The 25,086-nt window shown below is 47.0% G+C and overlaps 1 protein-coding gene across 2 annotated transcripts; it reads left to right on the plus strand.

Annotated features, from left to right (window-relative positions):
- Nucleotides 1–1,449: 1,449 nt before the first annotated feature.
- On the plus strand, nucleotides 1,450–23,290 carry FBXW9 (F-box and WD repeat domain containing 9). Of its 2 annotated transcripts, none has more exons than XM_066593693.1 (11): nucleotides 1,450–1,500; nucleotides 4,748–5,206; nucleotides 9,738–9,874; nucleotides 10,001–10,129; nucleotides 10,316–10,428; nucleotides 16,951–17,042; nucleotides 17,270–17,418; nucleotides 19,842–19,955; nucleotides 22,036–22,125; nucleotides 22,200–22,265; nucleotides 23,114–23,290. In XM_066593693.1, the coding sequence occupies exons 2-11, from the start codon at nucleotides 4,795–4,797 to the stop codon at nucleotides 23,186–23,188; spliced, it is 1,377 nt and encodes a 458-aa protein (XP_066449790.1). In that variant the 5' UTR covers nucleotides 1,450–1,500; nucleotides 4,748–4,794; the 3' UTR covers nucleotides 23,189–23,290. The 2 variants fall into 2 exon arrangements, with proteins under 2 accessions (XP_066449790.1, XP_066449789.1); XM_066593692.1 differs by lacking the exon at nucleotides 1,450–1,500 and adding an exon at nucleotides 1,593–1,682.
- Nucleotides 23,291–25,086: the final 1,796 nt, after the last annotated feature.

Raw genomic sequence — 25,086 nt, forward strand, 5'->3', positions numbered from 1 at the left:
GTGGATGTGTAAGGGCATACAAGGTGACCGGGCTCAGGACGCCCCCTACAGACCAACAGTAGAGAGGAGCGTCTGACCAGACTGTTAGGAGGTGTTGGGACCAGTGGATGTGTAAGGGCATACAAGGTGACCGGGCTCAGGACGCCCCCTACAGACCACCAGTAGAGAAGAGAGTGTGACCAGACTGTTGGGAGGTGTTTGGGCCAATGGATGTGTGAGGGCACACAAGGTGATCGGGCTCAGGGCGCCCCCTACAGACCACCAGTATAGAGGAGCGTCTGACCAGACTGTTGGGAGGTGTTGGGACCAGTGGATGTGTGAGGGCACACAAGGTGACTGGGCTCAGGACGCCCCCTACAGACCACCAGTAGAGAGGACCGTCTGACCAGACTGTTAGGGGGTGTTGGGACCAGTGGATGTGTGAGGGCACACAAGGTGACCGGGCTCAGGATGCCCCCTACAGACCACCAATAGAGAAGAGTGTCTGATCGTCCGACAAGCACCAGCAGCTCCAACTATTTCCTTGTCCGCCATCCAGAGACAGGAGGCGCCATCGTTACACCCCTGTGTCTGTTGGAACCATTTCCATTCTTGGCTGAAGGACATTTGGTCTCACAGCTCCCATTACATGTATGACCTCTGACCCCCACCGTCACCTCCGTTTGCAGTGGTGTAGTGAACAATGAAACTGGACACCGTGGAGGGGAATCCATTTGTCTTCGGCGATGGATCCAGGTTTAGTTTGGGCGCTGACGACGGCCGTGTTCGTGTCTGGAGACCTCGGGGTGAGCGCCTCAATCCTGTCTTTGCTGCGGAGCGACACACTGCCCCCTACTGGTGTGATGGTTTGGGGGGCCATCACATACGACAGTCGGTCCCCCCTAGTAGTGGTACGAGGGACAATGACAGCTCAGCGATATGTTCAGGACGTCCTGCAGCCACATGTGTTCCTCTCATGGCGGCTTCCAGCAGGATAATGCTCGGCCGCACACACAAGGGGGCAACAGGAGCCCCCACAACATTGTCACACTTTCATGGCTGCCCGGTCACCAGATTTATCGCCAATAGGACATGTATGGGACCATCTGGGACACCAAACTTCCACAGCCTACGGGTTTGCATGAACTAGAGGCTCAGTTACAGCAAATGTGGAGCGATATGCCGGAAGATACCAGACGGAACCTGAATGCCTCCATACCCGCCATCACACAGAGAAAGCTCCATCTGACAACTTCCGGTCTCACAAGCAGTGTACAATATAGACAGCAGCAGTGCTGTACCGCCTTCTCACCAGCAGGGTGCGCGCTCCCCCTACGAATAGTCCGCATCAGCTAACTCCCGCCCTTTTTAGTTTTAGGACCACGTGCCACGCCTCCTGCCGTCTTATTGGTTCCTTTCCTATTTCCATGGTTACGGTCAGTCGCTGCCGGTGTGTGTTATTCACGTCGCAGTGACGTCAGCGGCAGCCGACGGAAGTGTGGGCGGTGTCCTAGGAGACAGGTGTGTAGCTTGTGAGGGCTGTCAGTAGATGTCTAGCCAGTTCTGTGTGCTGCTGTGGCCTCCAGTGTGGTGGCAGCAGACATGTCCTCAGTGTGTTATATGTGCCTTATTAAACCTCCTCTAACAGGAGGAGGCTGGTAGAGATTGCATCCCTGCGGCCATGTACACAAGCAGCGAGCGGTGTGAGTGCGTTCTGTCGTGCCGTCCGTTCTGATATCGTCTCCTCAGCGTGCGTTTTACCCCGAATCTGCGGTCATTTTCATACAATAATATCTGCATCGCTCCTGTGAGGTTCCCATCCTCCCCTGCGGCTTTCACGTACGATAGCGGACCGGATGTGCTTCCTATGGACTTCAGCGGTAAACCTCGCATCGCACGTCATGTGATCAATTTAAGGTCCCATTGAAGTCCGTGGGCGATGCCTTCTGAGGAACACGAAGATTACCGGCAGGCGGCGATTATTATGGCTCGTCGTCTCTTCGCAGCGTCGCTGTAATCGTCCCTCGTCTCTCTGACCCCACTGAAAAGAATGGCGTTCATATTTGCACAAAAGTCGCGCAAGATTAGCGCTGGTGTGAAACCGACTTAACGTACGCTTCAGCGCTTGGATACATTTCATGTCGCCGTCGGACGGCTCAGCTGTTGTTTATATGAACCGCATAAAAAATACAAGGTTCTTAGAACAGAGTTTCATCAAACTCCGAGGGCCCATCCGCCGCGTCCCGGCGAACCCGAGCTCTACAGACTCCTCCGTCTGGGCCGAGAAGCCTCCGCATGATGGATTCTGCTCTGCGGATGTTTGTGCAGATTTAGACGCGTATCTGCATCACAATTCACCGACTCTGTTAATTTTTTGCAGTGGAAATTCTGCGCAAAACCCGTTACGCACGAACACACCTCAGAGTGTATTTACACGGGCGAGTTTCATGTGTAATTTCCGTTCGATTACAAGTGCGATGCCATTTTATATTGGCAACTATTGGGAATACTTGCGATGCTTTTTTTACACACGTGAAAATCGTAAGTACCGGACGTGAGGAGTTTTTTTTTTTTAAAGGGGTTGTCCCGCGAAATCAAGTGGGGGTATACACTTCTGTATGGCCATATTAATGCACTTTGTAATGTACATTGTACATTAATTATGAGCCATACAGAAGTTATACACTTACCTCTTCCGTTGCTGGCCTCCCCATCTCCATGGTGCCGTCTAATCTTCAGCGTCTAATCGCCCGATTAGCCGCGCTTGCGCAGTCCGGTCTTCTTTCTTCTGAATGGGGCCGCTCGTGCTGGAGAGCGGCTCCTCGTAGCTCCGCCCCGTCACGTGCCGATTCCAGCCAATCAGGAGGCTGGGATCGGCAATGGACCGCACAGAAGACCTGCGGTCCACGGAGGGAGAAGATCCCGGCGGCCATCTTCACAAGGTAAGTAGGAAGTCACCGGAGCGCGGGGATTCAGGTAAGCACTATCCGGGTTTTTTTTTTAACCCCTGCATCGGGTTTGTCTCGCGCCGAACGGGGGGGCTATTGAAAAAAAAAAAACCCGTTTCGGCGCGGGACAACCCCTTTAAGTAAAAGCACATCCTGCTCGCATCAAGAATCGCAGTTTTTCAAGCACGATATCGGTCTAGGTATGTCAAACCAATATTGGTCTCGCCCGTGTGAATGCAGCCTTAAGGCTAATGCCCACATATGGATTATCACCGCAGAATTCACGGCCAGACGCCCGCCGCGAATTCCGCAGCAATGCCCGTCTATAGACATGCTGAGTTAAAAGATTCTCCCCTGCCCACGAGCGGAAATCAACTGCTATTTTTCTGCTTGCTGGGGAGGATCACAGCGCGTTCTATTTTGTGTGGAAAATCGCACAGACGGCTTCCGTTGTAGTCTACGCTGTGGGCACTGCAGAGTATCACGGGAATCCGCGTTAGAGCCCAGCACGTCATGCACTGCACATGCCATGCGAGACACTTGCGGCGAATTCAGACAAGTGACTATAGGTCTCTGGGGGGCGCCGGGTCTCATTCCGCTGTGAGATTTTGCAGTCGGAATCCATCCCGGCCGTGAGCATGAGTCCTAAGGCTCTGGCAAACAATGCCAACTAAAATGTTGCTGCATGCTGCGCTATTTTGTCCAAAAGATTGCTAGAGAGCCTATCGGAAGCCGGATGGACAACATTGTAATCAGCAGGTCCATCAGGCACCATTTGTTTTCACCAATCAGAAAACTGAAGGCAAGTGTGATCGTGGCCTTAAAGGGAGCCTGTCGGGTTGTAGGCGCACCATAGATTTAGTTTATGGGCTCATAGGATCGGGTGGGTGTGTTTTATACTCTCCTGCCTCTTCGCCCCCTCTCTGTCCACTCAGAAAGCCACCATTTGGTCGGACTCACCTTTTCATTCAGTGTGCTGCCATAAAGAACAGGGCGTGCGTGCTCTGAATGAAGAGATGACGAACAGAGTGGTGGCTTTCTGGGTGGACTAGAAAAGAAGCAGGCAGGCTGTCGACTGCACACAATTGGGTCGGATTCTGGATGCGGGACCCTGCAGCGGAATCCGACCCTGTGCCCAGCCGTTGACCCCACATACCTGTCTTCTTATCTGTACTGTGGATGGTCCGGATAGCTCGCGGTCGGACATGCGCAGTACAGATTTCCTAACACCGCCGGAGATTTCCGGTGATGTCACAGAATCCGTGACTAGTCTGCAATGTTAATTGCGGACAAGCTGCGGGTCGGACGGCTTCCATTGACTTTAACGGAAACCGCACTGAAATAGAACATGCAGCGATATCTTTTCTGTGAGCGGAAAATCGCAATTGATTTCCGCTTGTGTGCAGGAAAAAGCGCTTTTCATAACATGCTATGGGTGGTATTTGCTGCAGAATTCAGAGGCGGACGCCCGCTCCGGATTCCGCAATGCAGATATGCCCATGTGCAGCCAACGTAAAAGGCACACCCCTGACCTCAGCGGCCCCGGCCCTGTGAGCCCATAAACTTAGTTTCCATCTGCAGGAATCCTCAGTGAGCAGATGTAATCTGCAGAGGAACCTGGAAGTAAGACTTGGAGAGACGCTGCTGCACGCTGGGTGGGACAGTAAGTGATTCAACTGTCTGATGCCTGCAATTATTGTACATTTCTCCTACTCTAATTAATCGGACACGTGCACAATATTTGCTTGGTGTGGAAAGGGGCTAAACAACCCCTGTAATTGTCCTACGATGCCTTCACTGTGTTTGTGTTCTTTCTGTAGATGAAGAGATAGTCACTGAAGTTCCCTTGTCCTCTCCCATAACCAACATGGCAACCGCTCGGGAGGCGGAGTCTGATAATGACTCTGATGGTGAAAACTCGGAAGACCTAGAAAGACAAGCAATGGATTACGTGTCACGGGTCCTCAGCACAGTGACCCTACAAGACAAAGCCAGTCGACCACCGCACACTTTGCCTACGGACGCTCAGGATGACATCCTGCATGGCGGCTTGGATCTGAAAAAATCTCCAATATCAGTGGAAGATGGAGAGGTCACATCACTGCTGTTACTTCTCCCCCTCGAGCTCATCTTGTACATACTGTCGTATCTGGACGCACGGTTCATCCTCAATGTGCTGCCATTGGTGTGCCGCACACTCCGAGACATTGTGTCAGAGGAAATGACCTGGAGGGTGAGGGTGCAGAAGAGGATCAGCTGCAATTTCCCAGTGGTGGAACGTGAGTTACGCTAAATGCCCAGCAATACATTCATGTATCCTCGTAGTACACAGCTATCAGGAAACGCAGACCGTTCCTCATCCTAATAGTCATAGAATGGTAGAGTTGGAGGGGACGTCCAGGGACATCGGGTCCAACCCCCTGCTCAGTGCAGGATCACTAAATCATCCCAGACAGATGTCTGTCCAGCCTTTGTTTGAACACTTCCATTGAAGGATAACTCGCCACCTCCCGTGGTAACCTGTTCCACTCATTGATCCCCCTCACTGTCTAATACCTAATTTGTGTTTCTTCCCTTTCAGTTTCATCCCATTGCTTCTAGTCTTTCCTTGAGAATAGGGCTGATCCCTCTACACTGTGACAGCCCCTCAGATATTTGTAGACAGCTATTAAGTCTTCTCTCAGCCTTCTCTTCTGCAAGCTAAACATTCCCAGATCCTTTAACCATTCTTCATAGGACATGATTTGCAGACCGCTCACCATCTTGGTAACTCTTCTCTGAACTAACTCCATTTTATTGATTGTCTTTTTTTTTTATTTGGGTGCCCAGAACTGGACACAGTATTCCAGATGAGGTCTGACTAAGGAAGAGTTGAGGGGCGATAATTACCTCACGTGATCTAGACTCTATGCGTCTCTTAATACATCCCAGAATTGTGTTTGCCTTTTCTGCTGCTGCATCACATTGTTGACTCATGTTCAGTCTATGATCTATTAGTATACCCAAGTCTTTTTCACATGTGCTGCTTAGCCCAATTCCTCCCATTTTGTATGTGCTTTTTTCATTTTTCTTCCACAGATGTAGGACTTTGCATTTCTCCTTGTTAAATACTATTCTCTTAGTCGCCATCCACTGTTCAAGCTTGTACAGGTTTTTTTCAATTCTCTCTCTCTTCTCCAGTATTAGCCATTCCTCCTAGTTTTGTGATATCAAATTAGATGAGTTTCCCCTCAATTCCCTCATCTAGATCAATTATAAAAATGTTGTACAACACTGGGCCTAGGACAGAGCCTTGTGGTACCCCACTTGCGACATTCTACCACTTGGATGTGCAGCCATTTATGACCACTCTTTAAGTACAATCACTCAGCCAGTTTTGAATCCACCTAACAGTTGCCTTGTCAATCCCATATTTGGCCTTTTTAAAAATAGTATGGTAAAAGATACTTTGTGAAATGCTTTACTAAAGTCAAGATATACTATATCCACCACATTTTCCTGATCAACCCAGTCAGTGATTCTGTCATAGAAGGAAATTAGATTTGTCTGGCATGACTTGTTTGTTACTAACCCATGCTGGCTCTGGGTAATTACTCCATTCTTATCCAAGTACTTGCATATACACGGTTTAATGATTTGTTCACAGATCTTTCCTGGTATAGAAGTCAGGCTCACAGGCCTGTAGTTTCCTGGATCCACCTTCTTCCCTTTTTTGAATATAGGGACAACATTTGCCCTTTTCCAATCTTCTGGGACATCTGTTTTCCAGGAATTCTCAAAGATTATGGCGAATGGTTCAGCAATTATCACCGCTGCTTCCTTTAGTATCCTAGGATGTAATTCATCTGGACCTGGAGACTTGAATTCATGTAAGTTAGCTAAAGGCCCATTTACACTGGACGAGTGTCAGGCAAATGATGCCCGACACTTGTCCCCGTGTTCCCGCACTCCCGTGCTCCTGCAGGGAGCTAGCACAGCTGGCTCGCACACAGAGTGGCCAGCAGGTGGGCGAGGCAGTACAGGAGATTTCTGTCCTCTTGCTCCCCCGCCCCTCTCCATTGAGATACACAGCGGCCGTTCGCTATTGAATGGCGGCTGTTTATGCTGCATAAAAGATGAGCGATGAAGATCATCACTCATCGTGCAGTTTAAACAGCTGCCGTTCAATAGCGAACGACCATTGTGCTAGGTCCCGTACAGGAGCGCGGGGATACAGGGACGAATGTCGAGCATCGTTTGCCTGACACTCGTCCAGTGTAAATGGGCCTTAAGCGTTCCCTCACCATCTCTCTGCTTATAGATAGCCTGCATTCTTCTATTTCCCCAGTAGATCAGTTGCTGTTACATCTGCTTTCTGAGAGAAAACAGATACAAAATAGGAATTGAAAAGTTTGGCCTTCTCAAAATAATTTTTTAACTTATTCCCCATTTTCATCCTGTAAATATTCTATAGCATCTTTGACTTTTCTTTTGCTTTGACATACCCCCCAAATCCTTTTTTTATTGCTTTTGGCCTCTCTTGCAAGCCTCAATTCATTATTAGCTTTAGCTTTTCTGACACTTGCCCTACAGTTTCTGCAGACCGCATTATATTCTTCTTTAGATATTTCCCCCTCTTTCCATTTGATAAACATACTTTTCTTCCTTTTTAACATGTGTGCAAGTTCTGTGTTCATTGTGCTTTGAGAATCTCATTTCACAATTTCTGTCCTTAAGAACATCCAGCCATTGGATTCTTTCTACCCTCTTTCTGAGTTCATTAAAATCTGCCTTTCTGAAATCCAACCTTGAGGTCTGAGTCTTCTCATGTCTTCCTCCCTTTGCTATCCAGAATTCAATGATCACTGCCTCCTAAGGTCCCAGCCACCCTTACTTCCTCCACCATTCCCTCCTTGTTGGTAAGAATTCGGTCGAAGATAGCAGATGATCTTGTTTTCTCTTCTACCTTTTGGAAGATAAAGTTGTCAGCGAGAGCGGAGAAGAATTTGTTGGATCCATTACTTTTACCTGAGAGATTCCCAACAAATGTCTGATAGGTAAAATCTCCCATGATCACTATGCCATGCTTTTCTGAGAGCTTGGCCATCTGATGTAGAAAGAGTTCATCCATATCTTCTGCTTGTCTAGGCGGCCTATAGTAAATGCCCACAATGGTCTCCTTTCTGTTATTCTCCTCTTATATTCTTACCCAAATAGTTTCTACAGAACTCCCAGCTCTGAAGCTTACATCTTGGTGGAGATGAATGTTTTCCTAACATACAATGCAATACCTCCTCCCCTTTTTTGGTGTATTTCTTATAAATAAGTTGTATCCTTCAAGCCTTGTGTTCCAATCACGTGTATCATCCAACCAAGTTTCCATGATGCCTATGACATCATATTTCTCTTCCTGTGTTAGGAGATCCAATCCTCCTTGTTTGTTTCCCATGCTCTGGGCATTTGTGTAGACACATTTTAGTTTGTGATCGGTGTCTCTTGCTCCTCTACTTGCCTTCTGAATTTTTTGTCTTTGTTCTTTCTTTCCACTTCTAATAGCGAGGGTCTCAATTATATTCATTAGCTGTATATTTTTACCTGGCCTTTCACTTCCCTTCCCATATTGTTCTAGTTTAAAGCTCTCCTAATGAGTGAAGCAAGGTGCCCACCAAATATATGCTTACCTGTTTTTGTAAGGTGCAAGCAGTCCATCATATAGGTAGTTCACTCCATGGTCTAGAAATCCAATTCCTTGCCGATGGCACCATCAATGTAGCCAGTTGTTCACTTTCTTATTCCATGACCATCCACAGGGAGGATGGATGGAAAGACCACTCGTGCGCCTAGTTCCTTCCAACTGAGGTCTTCAAAGTATCTACAGATAGTTGGATCCGTCCTCTAGCCTTGCCCTCTATCTCTTCAACTATGGGGAGATATGTAAGAGATCCCATGTGGTCCTGCACCCCACTCCCCCCACCTTTCTCTCTCTCTCTTCACTATGGGGGATTCCAAAGCTCTTTCGCAATCTTCTCCCATTGATTTCAATGAGGATAGCACTGCTGCCGCCGGCCCAATTGAAAACGATGGGTGATATTGCAGCTTTTTTTTTTTTTTTTTTTTTTATCGCAACTTGGGAGTGAGTGAAAACATCGCAAATGAGAATGAAACCATTGAAAATCATTGGTTTCAAAATCATGCGTTTTCACTCGCTCTCACCTCGTAGGAAAATCTATCACCAGTAAGGAAGAACCCTTAATGAGCTTCAATGTAGCTATTCTCTCCTGAAGACTTCTCGCCTTTTCTTTCAATAGAGATACAAGCTTGTATTTTTGGCAGGTGAGGTTTGGCTTTTCCTCTGGTAGATGTGTAAACATATATCGTATGTTGCAACTCACCATATGGCTCCTCTCCTCTGCCATGTTGTCAGCTGATGTCCACTTCTAAAATTCCAAAATTCTCGTAATGATATTTAACGTATAAGATGTTAATAAGTGTTAAGGCATGTGGTCTAAACCCATCACAGCGACTCTTCACCCTTCCCAGAATGCATCGGGAATATGCAAATTATCCTCCCGGACCTCCAATCCCTGGTCTGGCAATAATACACATATCCCCCCCTCCTCCTGCCTATCCCGATATGTTGACCCCCCTTGCTTATCCCGATGCGCTGACCTCTCCCTCTCCTCATCACGATGCGCTGACCTCTCCCCCTGCTTATTGCGATGCGCTGACCTCTTTTCTCCCCTTCCTCCCAATACGCTGACGCCCCCCCCCCCATCATAATACAGACATTCGGACATATGATTGGTCTCACTCTCCTCTTTCTTTTCACAGAAGAGAACTTTGATTGGACGTCTGCCTGCATAGAGTTGGAAGAGCAGCTCTCTCATTGGTCAGATAATAGGACGACAGAGCACTTCTCCTTGGCTGATGGTCATTACGCCCCAGTAGATGCGGTTCTTCTCCTACAGGTGATATATATATATATTTATCCTCTTACCAGTGTGACCACAAGTACACATGATGGTCAATTTCCTGAGAGCGAACATTTCATTGTGTGCATTAATTGAATGCTTTGCTAACACTTCTGCACTTAGGGCGGATCTATATGCGTGTCTGGGTCACGGGACAGAAATGTCTGCCTCTGGAATCTAAGAAACCTGGGAAAGGAGAAAGAGAAGGTCCTAGTGAAGCCCTTGGGAACACACAAAACCGGAACCCACAAGGTATTTTAGCTGCTGTGCACTTCTGCCACACTAGAGGGCACTCCAAGATGAACAGTAAATGTTAGTTCATAAGCTGATCATAGTGGAGCTGGGCTCTATTCTAACTTGTGGAATGAGGCCCATAGTTACCTGGGAAGACTTTTGAAAGTTGCATTTGCAGTTACAAACTTCTGACTTTCTTAATAGGGCTGGGCCTGGTCCCTTGCTGCCTGCGAGAACCGTGTGTGCTCGGGGTCCTGGGACAGCACCATGAAGATCTGGGATATTGAAGCGGAAGGTCAGATGCTTCAGGATATCAAGTACGTTTACATGGAGATAAGATGGCCACTCTCCTTTCTTATTTGTAAGGGTGCGTTTTCTATGTGTAATTGTAAGATTGATGTAAGTAATTACAATATCGGAGCGACAGCGCAGAATAGAAATGTCACCAAGTCAGAGTACATTTGGTCATTGTTGGTGCAAAAGTTTCACTGTACCAAAAAAAGTATCAAATGTTTGTATTCTGCATGTATGAAGTCTAAATGTGAAAAAACATTAAGAACTTTTAAAAAATAATCACTAAACAAACCTATTGACTTCTATGCGTCTCTTATCTCCACGGGGAGGGGATTTATACACGGGGAGGGGATTTATAGAGGGAAATCAATGGAAAGGAACACGATCAGTCTGTACCTAGCGGTGAATGTGAATCCAGATTTTGTAAAATTTAGCGGGAAAACCCCTATGCTGGTCAATTACTTTTTCGTGGGGGGATTATTGCATTAACTCATTTTGGGATTCTACTATATCTGACCAGTCTTCGGCCGGTAAGGGGGGGATTGGAGAATGCCATTTACTCTAGACTCTAGTGAGTTATGACTAATTTTGGCTGACAGTAAATGTGTTTAGCTTGTTGATATTGGGCTTTTGGGTCCCTGGGATTTAATTATACCTATTCTGGAGTATTTTGAGATTTAGGTTGAAGCGGGGGGGCAAATTGGACATTTAGGGCGCAGCGTAATTGGAAGTCTCTGCATAGCTGAAGCTGTGGTGCTTGCAGGTCCTCATGTAACCTGAGTAAATGAAATAAGTATGCTATCTTTATAGATAGCTTGTAATTCAGAAATTCCCAATCTGATCCAGTATTGATGGTCAAGTAATGATTGCAAGGAAGGCAGTGTTGAGTTGTTCCACAGACGGAGATCTGCCAGGGTGTCTACAGAACTTTGGATAGATTTTACGCCATAAAGATAAAGCAAATTTATGTAATGGAAGCGTGTTAGCGGGTTTAGTGAACTCCAGGTGCTCTAAATAACACAAAAGGTAACTCGGCCAAGTAATAATCTGCAACAGGTAGTTCTTCCCATAAGAACCACAGTTGCCTATTTCCTCAGCTGACCTGCCAAATGGTAAAGCTGCAGGTCCGACAAGGCCATCCCAGCCTGGATTTGGGGTCTTTGTCGGGTGGAGAATTTCAATTTAGAACAATATGGGCCCCAAATAAATGTAGTAAGAAGGGACTTGGGGGATTGCAAAACTTGTGCTAGAACCTTCACTGGCATCTACTGTAGAGTATATAGACACTTGGGTTGTATTAGCATTTTGATTAAGCTTATACGCCCTGAGAGAGGCAATGTAGACCATAATTCGAGTTTGGCTTTGATAAGTGCTTGTAAGGGATTCTGTAAATGTATTGTTGTGGTCACATACCATAGTTTCTAAATTTAAGTACCTTGGAATAACTATCGATAGGCCACACTTGGAAACTGAAGGGTCGATAAATGGGTTATGAGCCATGTACGTGATGGTGCATTTTTGCCAATAATATACAACCTAGAAAAAAGTTAAAAAGAGTTTTTATAAGTTTTATAGCTTGCGGGAAAGATGGTTTGGGGCTCCGGAGAAAAAGAACCATATCGCCGGCATAAAACCCCACTATGCTTTCATGACTTCCCCAGCAGATACCTGTAATAGCAGGAGTATAACGTAAGCATATTGCCAGGGCTTCTATGGCAGAGGATATAGGGCAACCCACGCGAAAGAGAACAGCCGCTTGATGGGAGCCGTTAACTATAACATCAGCTTTTGGGGATTTATATATAATTTTAATCCATTTTAGGAATTGAGGGCTAAACTCAAAACGCATAAGAAAAGCTTCAAGAAAGTTCCATTCTAATTAATCAAAAACTTTCATTCTATCTAATGAGGCTGAAGCCCAGGGCATGTTGTGTAACCTGTCGAGTTGAATACTTGTCTAAACTTGGCAGATATTTACTGTTGTAGATTTGCCAGGCATGAAGATGCTTTTTTCTGGATTGATAGAAGGAAGGACTTGGTTTAATCGAGTGGCTAGAACTTTAGTTAGAATTTTTATAGTCCACATTGACCAACGAGATTGGTTGATAGAAGTCGCAACTGGTGGGATCCTTCAAGAATGTTATAATACGGCAGCAACATCCTAGAAAGAAGGAGGGAGGAATCCCTCTACAAGGGCCTGTTGTGTAGTAGTGTGTCTTGTAATACTGGGAAGAGTTGTTTCATACATTTCTGGTAGACCTCTGTGGGAAGTCCATCCGGTCCAGGGGATGTTTTTTTGTATTGTGGCTAAGCTAAGGCAGCTCTCTGTTTCTGAAGGTCTGCCAAAAAGTCATATTGTTGAATTATTTTATTTAAGAGGGCCTTTCAGTCTCGCTTGATGCAACGCGACGTCTTGGTCTTGGCAGTCAAAGAGTCTAGACAGTAGCGGCCTCAGAGGGCCATAGGCGGTTTTGCCGGGACATGATGGGTCTCCTCCATTATGAAAGAAGCTGAGATATCCTCGCCCAGTGTAGATCTCAGCCGCTGCTCCATGAAGGTTTTAGGTTGTTACATCGGAGACAGTTTTCTAAATCATCAGCTTTAGGGTGCCGACCCACTAGCGTTTTTTTTTCCGCTGCGAATTCACTGTGTTTTTTTGTTTTTTTTTCCAATTGTCAATGGGACTGTCTAATGTTAAAAAACGCAACGCACCAAAAATGCACGTTGCGTTTTTAACATTAGACAATTGGAAAAAAAAGAACGCAGCGGAAAAAAAACGCTAGTGGGTAGGCACCCTTAGATTGACAGAATTCTGCTGTTTTAACTGCCTTCTGTATTGCAATAGGAAGAGATTGTAGTTCATCCACAATGCAGGAGGGGTGATCTTCCATTCCTAGCATCCGACTCTGCATGTTCTGCAGATCTCGTCTAAGCAGGGTGACATCACTCCTAACCTCCTCTACATTGGAGGGAGGATTTGCAGGTGTGAATGGCCTCCAATAGCTGTCGTATCAGGATTTGGGTCGGCCGCAGTCTCACTATTTTATTTCTTGCGTGGGCGGCTTGTGTAAAGCGTGATGCAGAATCTGGAGTATCCATATGGGCAAATTCTCGCAGGATGTTCAGTTACATTGTTTTTTTTTGCCCTTGTGGCCATATTAGCTGGATTTAAATGGTATATGGGTCTTGTAACATAGAGACTAAGGAACAATATTACGTGTAGCAGTGGGTGCGTTATATTAGTGGTGTGGAATGCTGAATGTTGTTTGGAATACACAGTACCTCTGAATACACAGTACCTCTGAATACACAGTACCTCTGAATACACAGTACCTCTGAATACACAGTACCTCTGAATACACAGTACCTCTGAATACACAGTACCTCTGAATACACAGTACCTCTGCGTACCTATCTATAGAATGTGATTGTTCCCAGCAAGAGAAACCAAGTAATCCTGTAGATATGATACCTTTTAATGGCTAACGAAAATACATGTTACAGCGAGCTTTCCAACCTACTCGGGGTTCTTCCCCAGGCATAATGGAACAGATCTAAAGATGCATTTATATAAAAACATATACCCATGATCACATGAGAGGGCACAGATGTTACTTTACACTTAAAACGAATTGCAGAACAGGATAAGAAGGCACAGATATGGTTTGATTAATTAGCACTTAGATACCAGAAAGAGAAGAACAGTAAATACTTAATTAGTCCAGTGACAAGGCATGTGAAAGTGTTATGGTCTCTAAATTGATGTTAGGGGGTCACCACCAGCCTAACATGTTACCTCTGCTTTGGGTTTCTCATAATCCCCACTGATGCAAAAAAAAAAAAACACATCCGAGATTCATCCCATTTTGATAGTATTAAAGGTGCTTATAAACTTGTATTCCCAAATCTACATGGATTGTCAATGGAGCAGTTCACGTTAGAGAATGGGTTCCAGCTGCTAGTATCAAGTTTGTATTGTAAAGGGAGTCACTTACCCTTATCGCTGCTCCACCACAACAGGGCCCACTTCCCAAACCCAACTCCACGTGTTCTTTGGTCTGTGGTGCCGTAACAGGAGAAACCACAAACCTCAATAACAGGAGTTCTTCCCTGCAACTCACAGTGGGGCAGTATCACAATCGCGGGCCCGGGGCAACAAGCTGGTACCAGCACTTCTATGGTACCCACAGGAAGCCGACTTCTGCAAAGAAAGGGGCTTTCCCCAATGGCCACAACACTGGGGCACCAGGTTTTCTTAGCCAAACAACTCGGTTGGCGCTGCGCTAGAGGAGCCGCTGATCAAGTCTGGCTCAGGTAGGAGGAGATAAGCACTTGTGGTCCAGTGCATGTGAAGGCCACAACAGCCTCGGAGCGGAGGGTGAGTGAGCAGCTCCAGGGGCATCCTTGTTCGCTGGGGCAGATACACCTGATCAGGTGATGTAAATATCCCCACAATCAAATGCTCATTTGTCTGCTGTTCGACTCATTTAGGCAAGCCTAGGATTGCTCGGTCGTCAGCGGCACGTCTCTGGTGAGCAGGGAGATGTCCAGCCAACCAACAATAGCTGTACGGGGCCGGACGATGGGATCAATGATTGATTGTCCCCGTGTCAGCACTCTTCTGCCACAGCAATAAACAAGTGCAGAGAGACCTGCTGTGATGATCAGCGCTCATTACAAAGCGCCATTTCTGGCCCCATGTACCAGCGGCCTTACGGCTGTCTTTACAGGGAACAACTATTACCAAAATAGTCGCTCGATAGAGTAAATGTCAGCGAGCTTCACGTAATCCGGCCGTCTCACTTCTACTCTCCCTAATGGAACGACAGTCGTAGTTTGTAAACAAGTCCTTCATACGCTAACAATTCGCAGTGGCGAGTATTTTGAGGAGCCATTGGATAGATTCCCGTGAAAAGCCCCCCTTCCTTAGACCCCATTTACACTTAAAGATAATCACTCAAAACTCGCTCAAACGATGGTTTCAGTGACCGTGTTGAGCGATCATCTTTGCATACTTTATAGTAGCCACTTCGCTGTGTAGTGGCCAGCAAACAACTTCATGCTCCCCTGAACAGATCCGTCAGCAGGTAAATGAGTGTTTGCTCGTTGTTGAAAAACTGCTAATTGCTTGTTTACACCAATGATCAACAAGCAACTCTTCTTCGGTTCACTGGTCACCTAGTTGGTGGCCATGTTTCCACCGAACAGCTGTTGTCCGTTCTATCGAGCGACTATTTGGATGATGGTCGTTCTGCGCAAAGCCGCCCGAATGGCCATTTTACACCGAACAATTAGCATTCGGATCCTTGCTGAATCGCTGGAATGTGAAGGATAATCGTTAAGTGTAAATGTTTGCAGCGACTGACTGAATCAATTCGTTCGCTTATTATTCCTCATTGAGATCGTGCAGTCATAAACATCAAGTCAACAGGCAGCATCCATCCGTGAACAACTGCCTGTTTACTGTGAATACAGACCGGCGGGCGGCCAGCCAATGCCATCTCCGGCCCGCTGCACCTCCATCCACCATGCGATGGCTTATTAGTGTAATGTTGGAGGTACGGGCCATATAGTACAGTTCACCATTCAGGACTGATGGATCCGGTCATGTGCAAGGCATCGCCGGGGGTCCGCCTGCCGTACACATTAGATAATCATTACAGGCACCCACTTCAGTTTAGTGGTCTGTTTGCAGGTCCCTCACATCCGGAGATGTGTGATCCCTGGGGTACATAGATTTTGAGACTTATCATCCTCGTCCCATTGACTAGTATTGCCGTCAGAATCTCCCCAGCTTGCAGTTGCTGATAACAGGGAACAATGTACTGCATAGTACTGGACAGAGAACACCTAGCCTAATGGTCCATTTACATGGGCCGATTATTGGGTCTGAGCGTTCCTCTGAATGCCCGATCCCCTGACGGTCGGGCTGTTAATAGGGACCAGCTATCAGCCAATCGACAAGCAAACCCTTCTTTGTTGCCTGATAAGCTTGCTTATGCATAAAAATGCTTGCTGCTCGTGGGGACGAACGAGGGTGTTAACAATCAGTCATCCCCAAAGAGCAGATCATCCACCTGTGTACACCGAGGTAACGAGCGCCGACTGATGGGCCGTTTACACGGGACGACTATTGCTCAAAATCTGTTCAGACAATCGAATCCGAGCGACGATCATCCGTGTAAATGCAAAATACTCGTTTACTGTTCATTCACTGTTCGTTATCGCTGACTTTCAGCCGGCATAAAAACTATTGTTGGATCGCGGGTTGTCGTTCCGTGTAAACGCTCCCCGCTCAGCACTTTACATAGAAGGTGAAGTGCTGAGCGAGAAGCCCGCGATCCAGCGGTGAAGTCTGTCGCTCTAAACACTCTGCACGAGTGCTAACGACCTTAGCGGTGACATCAGCACTCGTGACGTCATTTACCCGACTGGCGGCCCGTGTAGAGGGGCCATTAGGTTTAGTGCCACTACAAATAATATATTGGTAATTCCATAGTTACCCCTCACAGACACAATCAAGTTTCACCTTAATCTCTTTGCAGGGGGAGAGCTGCAATCCTCTGCTTGGCGTATCTGCCGGACATCCTGGTAGCGGGATCCTTCGACAAGAGAGTGAGTGTATATGACCCAAGAGGTGAGACCGCCTGCAGTAGGGATACAGTATTGGTTCCTGAACCTCCAGACGCTGTATAGTCTTAGCGATTGTACACAGTATTGCACCTTTATAGTCCTTGTAGTACCACTTCACTCCATAGGCACCAGTATAACGGCGCCCCCCTGTTTAATTGGCATCATGCACCAGTTGTAGACTTGCGGTATTACTTAAAGGTACAGTGACTCTCTTACTAATTGTATTTTTAGCTGCTTCACCATTGATAAAGTCCCGCAAGATACATTCCAGTCCGGTGTTATCCCTGGTGGCCGACGAGCGTCACATCGTATCCGGAAGTGAGGACAGAACCTTGGTTGTGTTTGACCGCAGGGTTAATGCCGTCTCACAGAGAATACAGGTGGGATTATGGTTCTGTAAGGTACATGCAAGCCTCTCACCCCCCTATGTCCTTTATATACATTTATTTGCCCTCTCTCTTAGGACAATAGTTCCAATTGTTTGGCATCTAATAGTCTAGAACCGTTGATGGTGCTTGATGATGATTATTCTGGCGTTCTGCAGTCATATCTCGCCCTGTCAATGCCAGACTATTGGAATTTTGGCACAGTAATTTTCTCCATATCCATGCTAACACAAACAGGTAGAAACAAAATGCTGTTCTGGCATGAAACCGTGAATAACTCCACCCAAAATAATCGCTCCCCTTTAAAAGGTTTTCTGACTTACTTATTTACATTTTAAACCCTTGACCCACATTAATTGATTAATTTACTTGCTGTGCCACTGTTGCACCCATTCTGCACTCTGCCACCATGTCAAGTGCCCTGTGATGTCGCATATACAGATTGCATGGGCTACTAGTTCTTCAGCCCAGGCTTGTATACAGGACCTCACTGATGGTGAAACGGCCAATGGCTGCAGCGGTCACGTCTGCAAACAAGAACATCACTGCTGCAGTCAATGTAAACGCTGATTGGATGGGAGTAGTGGCCCGTATTTGTGGTATTTGAAGTTCTTTTATCATCATTCTCCCTTACTGCCACCAATGATTTACACCACATTTGCGCAGATCCGGCACAAAATCCAGAATTAAATGGCGCAGTATAGCTTGGCCCAGAAGGAGATGTAATTGTGGTCTTACATATCAGACAACACTTTTAACTCTTTCTGATACCTTAATTTAATGATACGTCAAGAGCTTTTTAAGTAGTCTGTGCACCTTGGATTTCCAATTCGCCCCTGATCGTATGTCAAGGTGGCCCTGGAAAAAAAAATACAAATTGGCCCCATATTCTAGGTGGGCCAAAACCAGCAGTAAGTGGGGCGTTGTTACCAAGTGAAACTGCAGCCCCAAGTAGGACCTGAACATGGCAAGTGTATGATGGAAGCTGTTGTTTCAAATTGGAACTCTGCCACAGAATACATAATGATACTGAGTGATGTGCTCTGGTCTGAGTCATTCCATTTCTTCTCCATCCGGTCCAGACCTTCATGACTTCTTCAAGTGCCAAACACTGTGTGTGACTATTAGCACTTCTGATTGTTCCCTAGAAATAAGTAATAATCTGCAATGTGGCCCCTGAAATGACATCTAATACACTCTGCAACCTGAAATGAATTGTAAAACACTGGATTAGAATTCATTTCAGCTACACAGATTGGGCCGCCATAGATTCATTATATAATGCACCTTGCTTTTGAAATTAATTACATTACACTGTGCCCCAGAAATGATCTTTTATACATTAGGCCCCCTGAAATAAGTAATAATACACACTGTACCCCTGACGTTGTTGTTGATATGCACCATACCTCCTGAAATTAATGTTAGCACGCACTGCATGCCCTGAAAATAGTGCCCCCCCCCCCCTTCTCCCAAATAAGAGATGCTTATCTCTGTGCGCCATCACATAAAAATGCTGGTATGGCCTCTTCTGCCCATGGCTGACTCCTGCAGTAGCCCTGGTATTGCAGCTCCTCACGTGCCCTCCTTCAGTCAGCCAGAGTGGCTCTTGGATCTGTCTTTCCTACAGCTTGCCTGTCACCTAACTGACCGTGTGTCACCTCCTCCCCCTCTCTACACAAGGCACGCCCACAACGCCCTTCCATAGAAGTCAATGGGCCAGTTCCTGTCCATTGTGTGAAGTGCCCATGAGGCTGCTGTAAAGCAGATCTCTATATGCTGTTAACTGCAGCTCAGGCTGGATGGCCGCCCCCAGTGTCATGTACAGAGAAGAGAATAACAAAAGATAGACTAAAAACGGATTAGAAAAATGTTTCACTATCTGGTTTTGCGCAACTCCAATATTGATGACGTATCCTTAGATTAGGTCATCAGTATCAGAAGGGTGAGTGTTCACCACTTGGGACCCCGCCAATCAGCCGTTTTGAAGAGGCCACAGCACTCGGGTAAGTCTGTGGCATCTTCACTGCACGCCAGACACCGCCCTGTACGTTTCATAGCGGCTGTACCTGGTTCGCTTGGATGGGACTGGGCTGATCTCTGGTCATGTGATCGATGAACATGATGTCACTCACCGTGGAACAGACTAGCTCTCACCCATGTGCTGTGGCCTCTTCAAACAGTTGACTGACAAGGGTCCTGAGCAGCGGCCCCCCACCAATCAGATAGGTCATCAATACTTTACAGAAAACACCTTGATTTGGTAAAAAAACCCCTAGGTGATACATCCCCTTTTAATGATAACTAGATGCGTCCCCCCACCCCTGTGGTAGGGCATAAACTGAGGCAAGTAAAACTGTACAGAATGTTGTAAGCATTAGAGAGAAGCTTCATTATTTCTCTTCTCTCTCCCTCAGCTGGATAACTACCTCTTCTGCATGTCTTATGAAGCGCCACAACTGTGGGCTGGGGACAACCAAGGCCTGATCCACGTGTACGGGAGCCACGGAGGGACATTCCAGCACCTGCGGGTACTGGAAATTACAGTTTGCTATCGGTACATTTTGGAAGCAGATCTTAGTGTCTGTGTTGTAGATGCAGTCCCATGCCAATGTGCAGCTAGAGCCTTACATAATTACTAATAATCCCTAAATACACAGTGGTGGTTTATTACTCCTATATGCCTACCCCGGCCTGTGACGTGGGGGAGAGGGCTCCGATCTATGAGAGAAAAGGAGCCAAGAGAGGAAATTACTCAGCTTATTGCAAAATCTTCATTAATGAACACTTTGGATTGTAAGTGCAGAGCTATTCAGTCATACACTCATTGTAACCCATCCCTCCCCTAGAGGTTGTCGGATGGAATGAAACCTTCTGTGTGATTGTAACATTGTTATAAGTTAGAGATTACAATATCAGAGACAAAGCATCATTTATTGTGGAGAATTAACCCCTTGTAGGGAGGCTCGAGTACCCTGTTGTAACACCTTTAGCTTAGATACAAGATGTGATACGGGCAGGCATGGAGACATACATGTTCTGTATGGTATCCTGCGGCATATCACTCTATATTTGCTGTAATTGAACCTCTAGATTGTGCAAACTCGTAGGCTGTGGAAGTTGGCATCCCAGATGATCCCATATATGGTGATAAATCTGGCGATCGGGCAGCCACAGAAGTGTGACAATGTTGTGGGGGCTCCTGTGACCCCCTTGTGTGTGCGGCCGAGATTTTATCCTGCTGGAAGCCGCCATGACAGGAACACATGTGGCTGCAGGACGTCCTGAACATATCGCTGAGCTGTCATTGTCCCTCGCACCACTACTAGGGGGGACCGACTGTCGTATGCGATGGCCCCCCAGACCATCACACCAGCAGGGGGCAGTGTGCTACTCCACAGCTTAGGCAGGATTGAGGCGCTCACCTGGATGTCTCCAGACACGAACACTGCCATTGTCAGCGCACAAACTAAACCTGGATTCATCGCTGATGACAACCCGGTTCCATTCCGTAGCGTCCGGTGTAATCATTCATAACACCACTGCAAAGGTCCTGGTAGGTGTCAAGGGCCATGTACATAATGGGGGCTGTGAGACCAAATGTCCTTCAACTAAGTGCCTGGAAATGGTTCCGACAGACACTGGGTATGTAACAATGGCGCCACCTGTCTCTGGATAGTGGACAATGGCGGGTGCTGTGTCAAGGGCGTCTTAAGCCCTAACAGTCTTGTCAGACGCTCCTCTCTACTGGTGGTCTGTAGGGAGCGTCTTGAGCCGGGTCACCTTGTGTGCCCTCACATATCCACTGGTCCCAACACCTCCTACCAGTCTGGTCAGAACAGCCAGTGGGGGACAGTTCATTGATACGACCATCCAGCTTCTCGCATCCCAATAATGCGCCCCTCTCAGACTCTGGTAACGGGGTGAAATCTCTTCTCTGCGTCATAGAGACGTCTAGTGGCCAACAAGCTCCACACAAGCGGAAGAAGAGGTCACTACACACAAGGAGCCTCCGAGAGCCTTTTATAGGCCAAGGGGGGAACCACTTTTAAGTGACAAGACTGGTCATCTAATCATAGGGACTTCATCATAGGGACTTCAAGGGAGCTATATTATTGCATGAGGTATAATATAATGGGAGATTGTACATTGAGGAGATATGTTTCTGGGGGAGAAGAATGTGCAATGAGGGAGTTTTCGACTGTTAGCGCTTCCTTCACCCAGCGGCCTGTACTGAGCATAGCGCCACTAGTCAGATGGCGGTACTTCTGCAGCATGTGCCCGCAGCTGAATTTGCTGTGGTTTTTCTGCCTCGGACATTCGGCAGCATTACAGCTCCGTGTAAACATCGCCTTACGGTCCGCCTCCGTTCACTGAGCAATCCTAAAGCACAGAATCGGTTATTGCCAGGACGCTTGTCGGGCTCTTTAGCACCCAACAGTTGACCCCTGTAAATGGCCCTTGGACTAATACCTTTGTAGAGGAGATGGGGTGTGATGTAGTGCAGCGCGGGCCACTGTATATACATAGGACTATATAGTAGCGGCAGTACGCTGAGGTCTAAAGCTTTGTTCTGTGTTTTCTCATTGTATGATCCCCCTACCCGCTCAGTGCTTTGATGTAGGACATGTATCCCAGGTCACTGGTATCTGGCATTCGGCAGGTGCGCTCTACACCACATCCACTGATAAGACTATGAAGGTAGGTGTACAGTAGGTCCTGTATTACACTTTATGTCCTTCCTACAGAGCCCTGACGCTGCTCTCTGTTCCCAGGTTCACATTCCTACTGATCCTCCCAGAACCCTCGTCACAAAGACACACAGCAATGTAGTCAATGGGGTAAGAACGGCACGTCGTGAGAATGGGTGGGGTAATGTAAGGTAAAGCTGCATGGCATGCGAGTCATGCCAAAACTGCAGCGTTACCAGCGTCTAACGCCATGGGGAGGAAGTTGCAGGGTGTGGTTGAAATTCTTATCGTGACAAATTACAAGTGAGTTTTTGCCTCGAGGGTTGTGCGCCATTAGTGGCATTGCTAGGATTTTGACCTCAACTTGTGGGCAAGCCAAAGTGAAAAGAGCCATGATGCTGTTCCCTGCACACCATAGGGATGGGAGCTCTCCCTTTGATCTTATGGGTCCTCTTCATTCTTCCAAGATGGTTGCTTTGATTCTTAGACTACCCATTGCATACTGAGCATTGGTGATGCTTCGGTAGTCTAACACAAGATACACTGCTCTGATTGGCCAGCACTGCTCATGTGAATTCACCTTGAGTAGTGGTGCAACCATCTTGGAAACGCCACACAGGAACAAGTAGATTGGTGGCAGGACAGGGGGCAGGACGGCACCAATTAAAGGCGTTTTCCAAGTTATGTTTTTTATATAGTTTTGGCCCCCTTGGCAAGCAGCGGTGCAGCGCCACAGCATCTGTCAGGTATTGTAGACTTGGGGCTAATGCAGAAGCCCCGAGGCAGGTTTACAGCTCGTCACTGATGACGTCCCTCTTCCCCCTCCAATCCGTGGACAGATTTTGTCCCCAGGACTGGTGGGTCACTTTAACTATTCCTGCTACTTCTTCATTGAGGCTTGGTGAAGGTCCCGGCAGTCAGACATGACCTCCCTGAGGTTTTCTCTTGTGCATGCATCATCCTCTCTTCACCTCTGTATTTCTGCTTCCCCCCCCCAGGTGAGTGCGGCTGGTCTCACAGTGGCCGCCGCCTCCGGAGGACAGACTGTGGAGATCTGGAGATTTCATGACTAACGCTCATCACCATCCATTTTCGGCATCTGTTGACCACAGAGACACAATATTGAATAACATGAGGTGACCAGCATTGAAACCAATTAAAGTGTTTCAGGGCACAAGCTTGGCGTCAGCCTCGTCTCCTTCCAGTGTCTCTTTACTTACTCGGGTTTACATGATGTGGTACGTAGGTGGCCATGTGTGCTGAGATGTGATGTGAGGGCTTCCTGCAGCGTGATTACACTAAGCTCCAGACGAAGCTGTGATTTACGTAGACGTGGTCCCATGGCAAAATGGATCTCCCTTCTGGTGCTGCTATATACCACCACATCCTATGCCCACTCGAGTCAGGAGGACATGGTGCTGCTTGGCCGTACACCCTCTTGTGATGACCTTTAGACTTCATCATCGCTCCATTGTTTAAAGGCACGGTGACTGTAGAGACGACAGGACTGGGCAGAGGCTCTATAGCAGTGCTGCCTCTGTGGTAACCCAAGGGAATGGCTACTGCAAGGGCCCTTTTACACAAGCCGATAATTGCTTGGATTCCCTAGATCCAGCAAGAATCTGAACGATTATCATTAAATGTAAATGCACGCACCGACTGAACAATGAACGATAATTTGTTCGCTTACTGTTCATTTCTCAGTTTCTGCATGCATAAAAACTGAATGATGATCGGCCCATGTCAATAGGCAGTCGCTCATCTATGAATAACTGCCTGTTTACTGTGAATGGAGGCAGAAAGGCTGGAATGATCCCCATCCGCTCCGCCCCCATTCACTAGTGGTGATCCTTCTTGTGTAAAAGCAAAGAACTCCTGGGTTCGAGGATTCTATATGCTTTCCAAACTACACAAAGCTTGCAGCCCAGGTAGGCCAATTATCTCTGAGGTGTGGGAACCCTCACTGAAGGAATCTCAGGATGGGTAGAAGGAATACAACCAGCTACTTGACCAACCACTACTGACCAACTGAACAAACTGTCAACCATTGGTCCCCTCCTCAATGGCGCCACCTTGGCCACCATGGATGTAGAGTCCTTATATTCTAACATCCCACACAAAGATGGACTGACCGCCTGCCGGGCACATCTTGAGGCCAATGGGGTTGCCTCGGAATTGGTGTTACAACTCACAAGATTCATCCTCGCCCACAATTATTTCTCCCTTTAGCAAAGAGATATTCCTGCAGCTCACCAGAACCGCCATGGGCAGTAAAATGGCACCGCAATATGCCAACCTTTTAATGGCAAAACTGGAGAGTGACTTTCTGGCCTCCTGCCCCAGCAAACTATTGGCCTACTTCCGCTACATTGATGACATCATAATCCTCTGGACTAACACCGAACAAGAACTAATAAAATTCCATGAGAGATTCAATACATTTCACCCCACCATAAACCTGACATTAAGCTACTCATATACAGAAATCAACTTTTTGGACACCAGTATAAAAATTTCAAACAACTTATCCCTGTAATGTAAGGAGCTGCAAGACCTGCTGACATGTACTGACCAAGGACAGGATACAGATCCCCAACACACAGCAGGGTTATAAGATCCGTGGGACATTCACATGTTCCCCGTCTGATGTTGTGTACCTGATCCGATGCAGTGAATGTCCTATTGGGGTGTGTGTCGGAGAAACAAAAACTGGAAGCGAGGGTGAGATCACATCACCATACAATCAAACAGAGAAAGACAGAATTACCTGTGGCTGAGCACTTTTCTAGCCAGGGACACAACATAAAAGATATGAAAGTTATGATACTGAAAGGCAATTTCAAGTCACAAAGCCAAGTAAGGAGCTGTAAGACCTGCTCACATATACGGACCGCGGACAGGATACAAATCCCTAACACACAGCAGGGCTATAAGATCCTGGAGACATCCACATGTTCCACGTCTGATGTTG

Source organism: Eleutherodactylus coqui, chromosome 2, assembly GCF_035609145.1.
Source record: "Eleutherodactylus coqui strain aEleCoq1 chromosome 2, aEleCoq1.hap1, whole genome shotgun sequence".
Lineage (NCBI taxonomy): Eukaryota > Metazoa > Chordata > Amphibia > Anura > Eleutherodactylidae > Eleutherodactylus > Eleutherodactylus coqui.

Excerpts from the sequence above, each read along its gene's own strand:
- FBXW9 (XM_066593692.1), top strand. The coding sequence starts at position 1,661 with ATGTACACAAGCAGCGAGCGGT. Across the intron at positions 9,875-10,000 it reads ATGCGGTTCTTCTCCTACAG|GGCGGATCTATATGCGTGTC; the intron begins GTGATATATATA and ends TTCTGCACTTAG. Across the intron at positions 10,130-10,315 it reads ACAAAACCGGAACCCACAAG|GGCTGGGCCTGGTCCCTTGC; the intron begins GTATTTTAGCTG and ends CTTTCTTAATAG.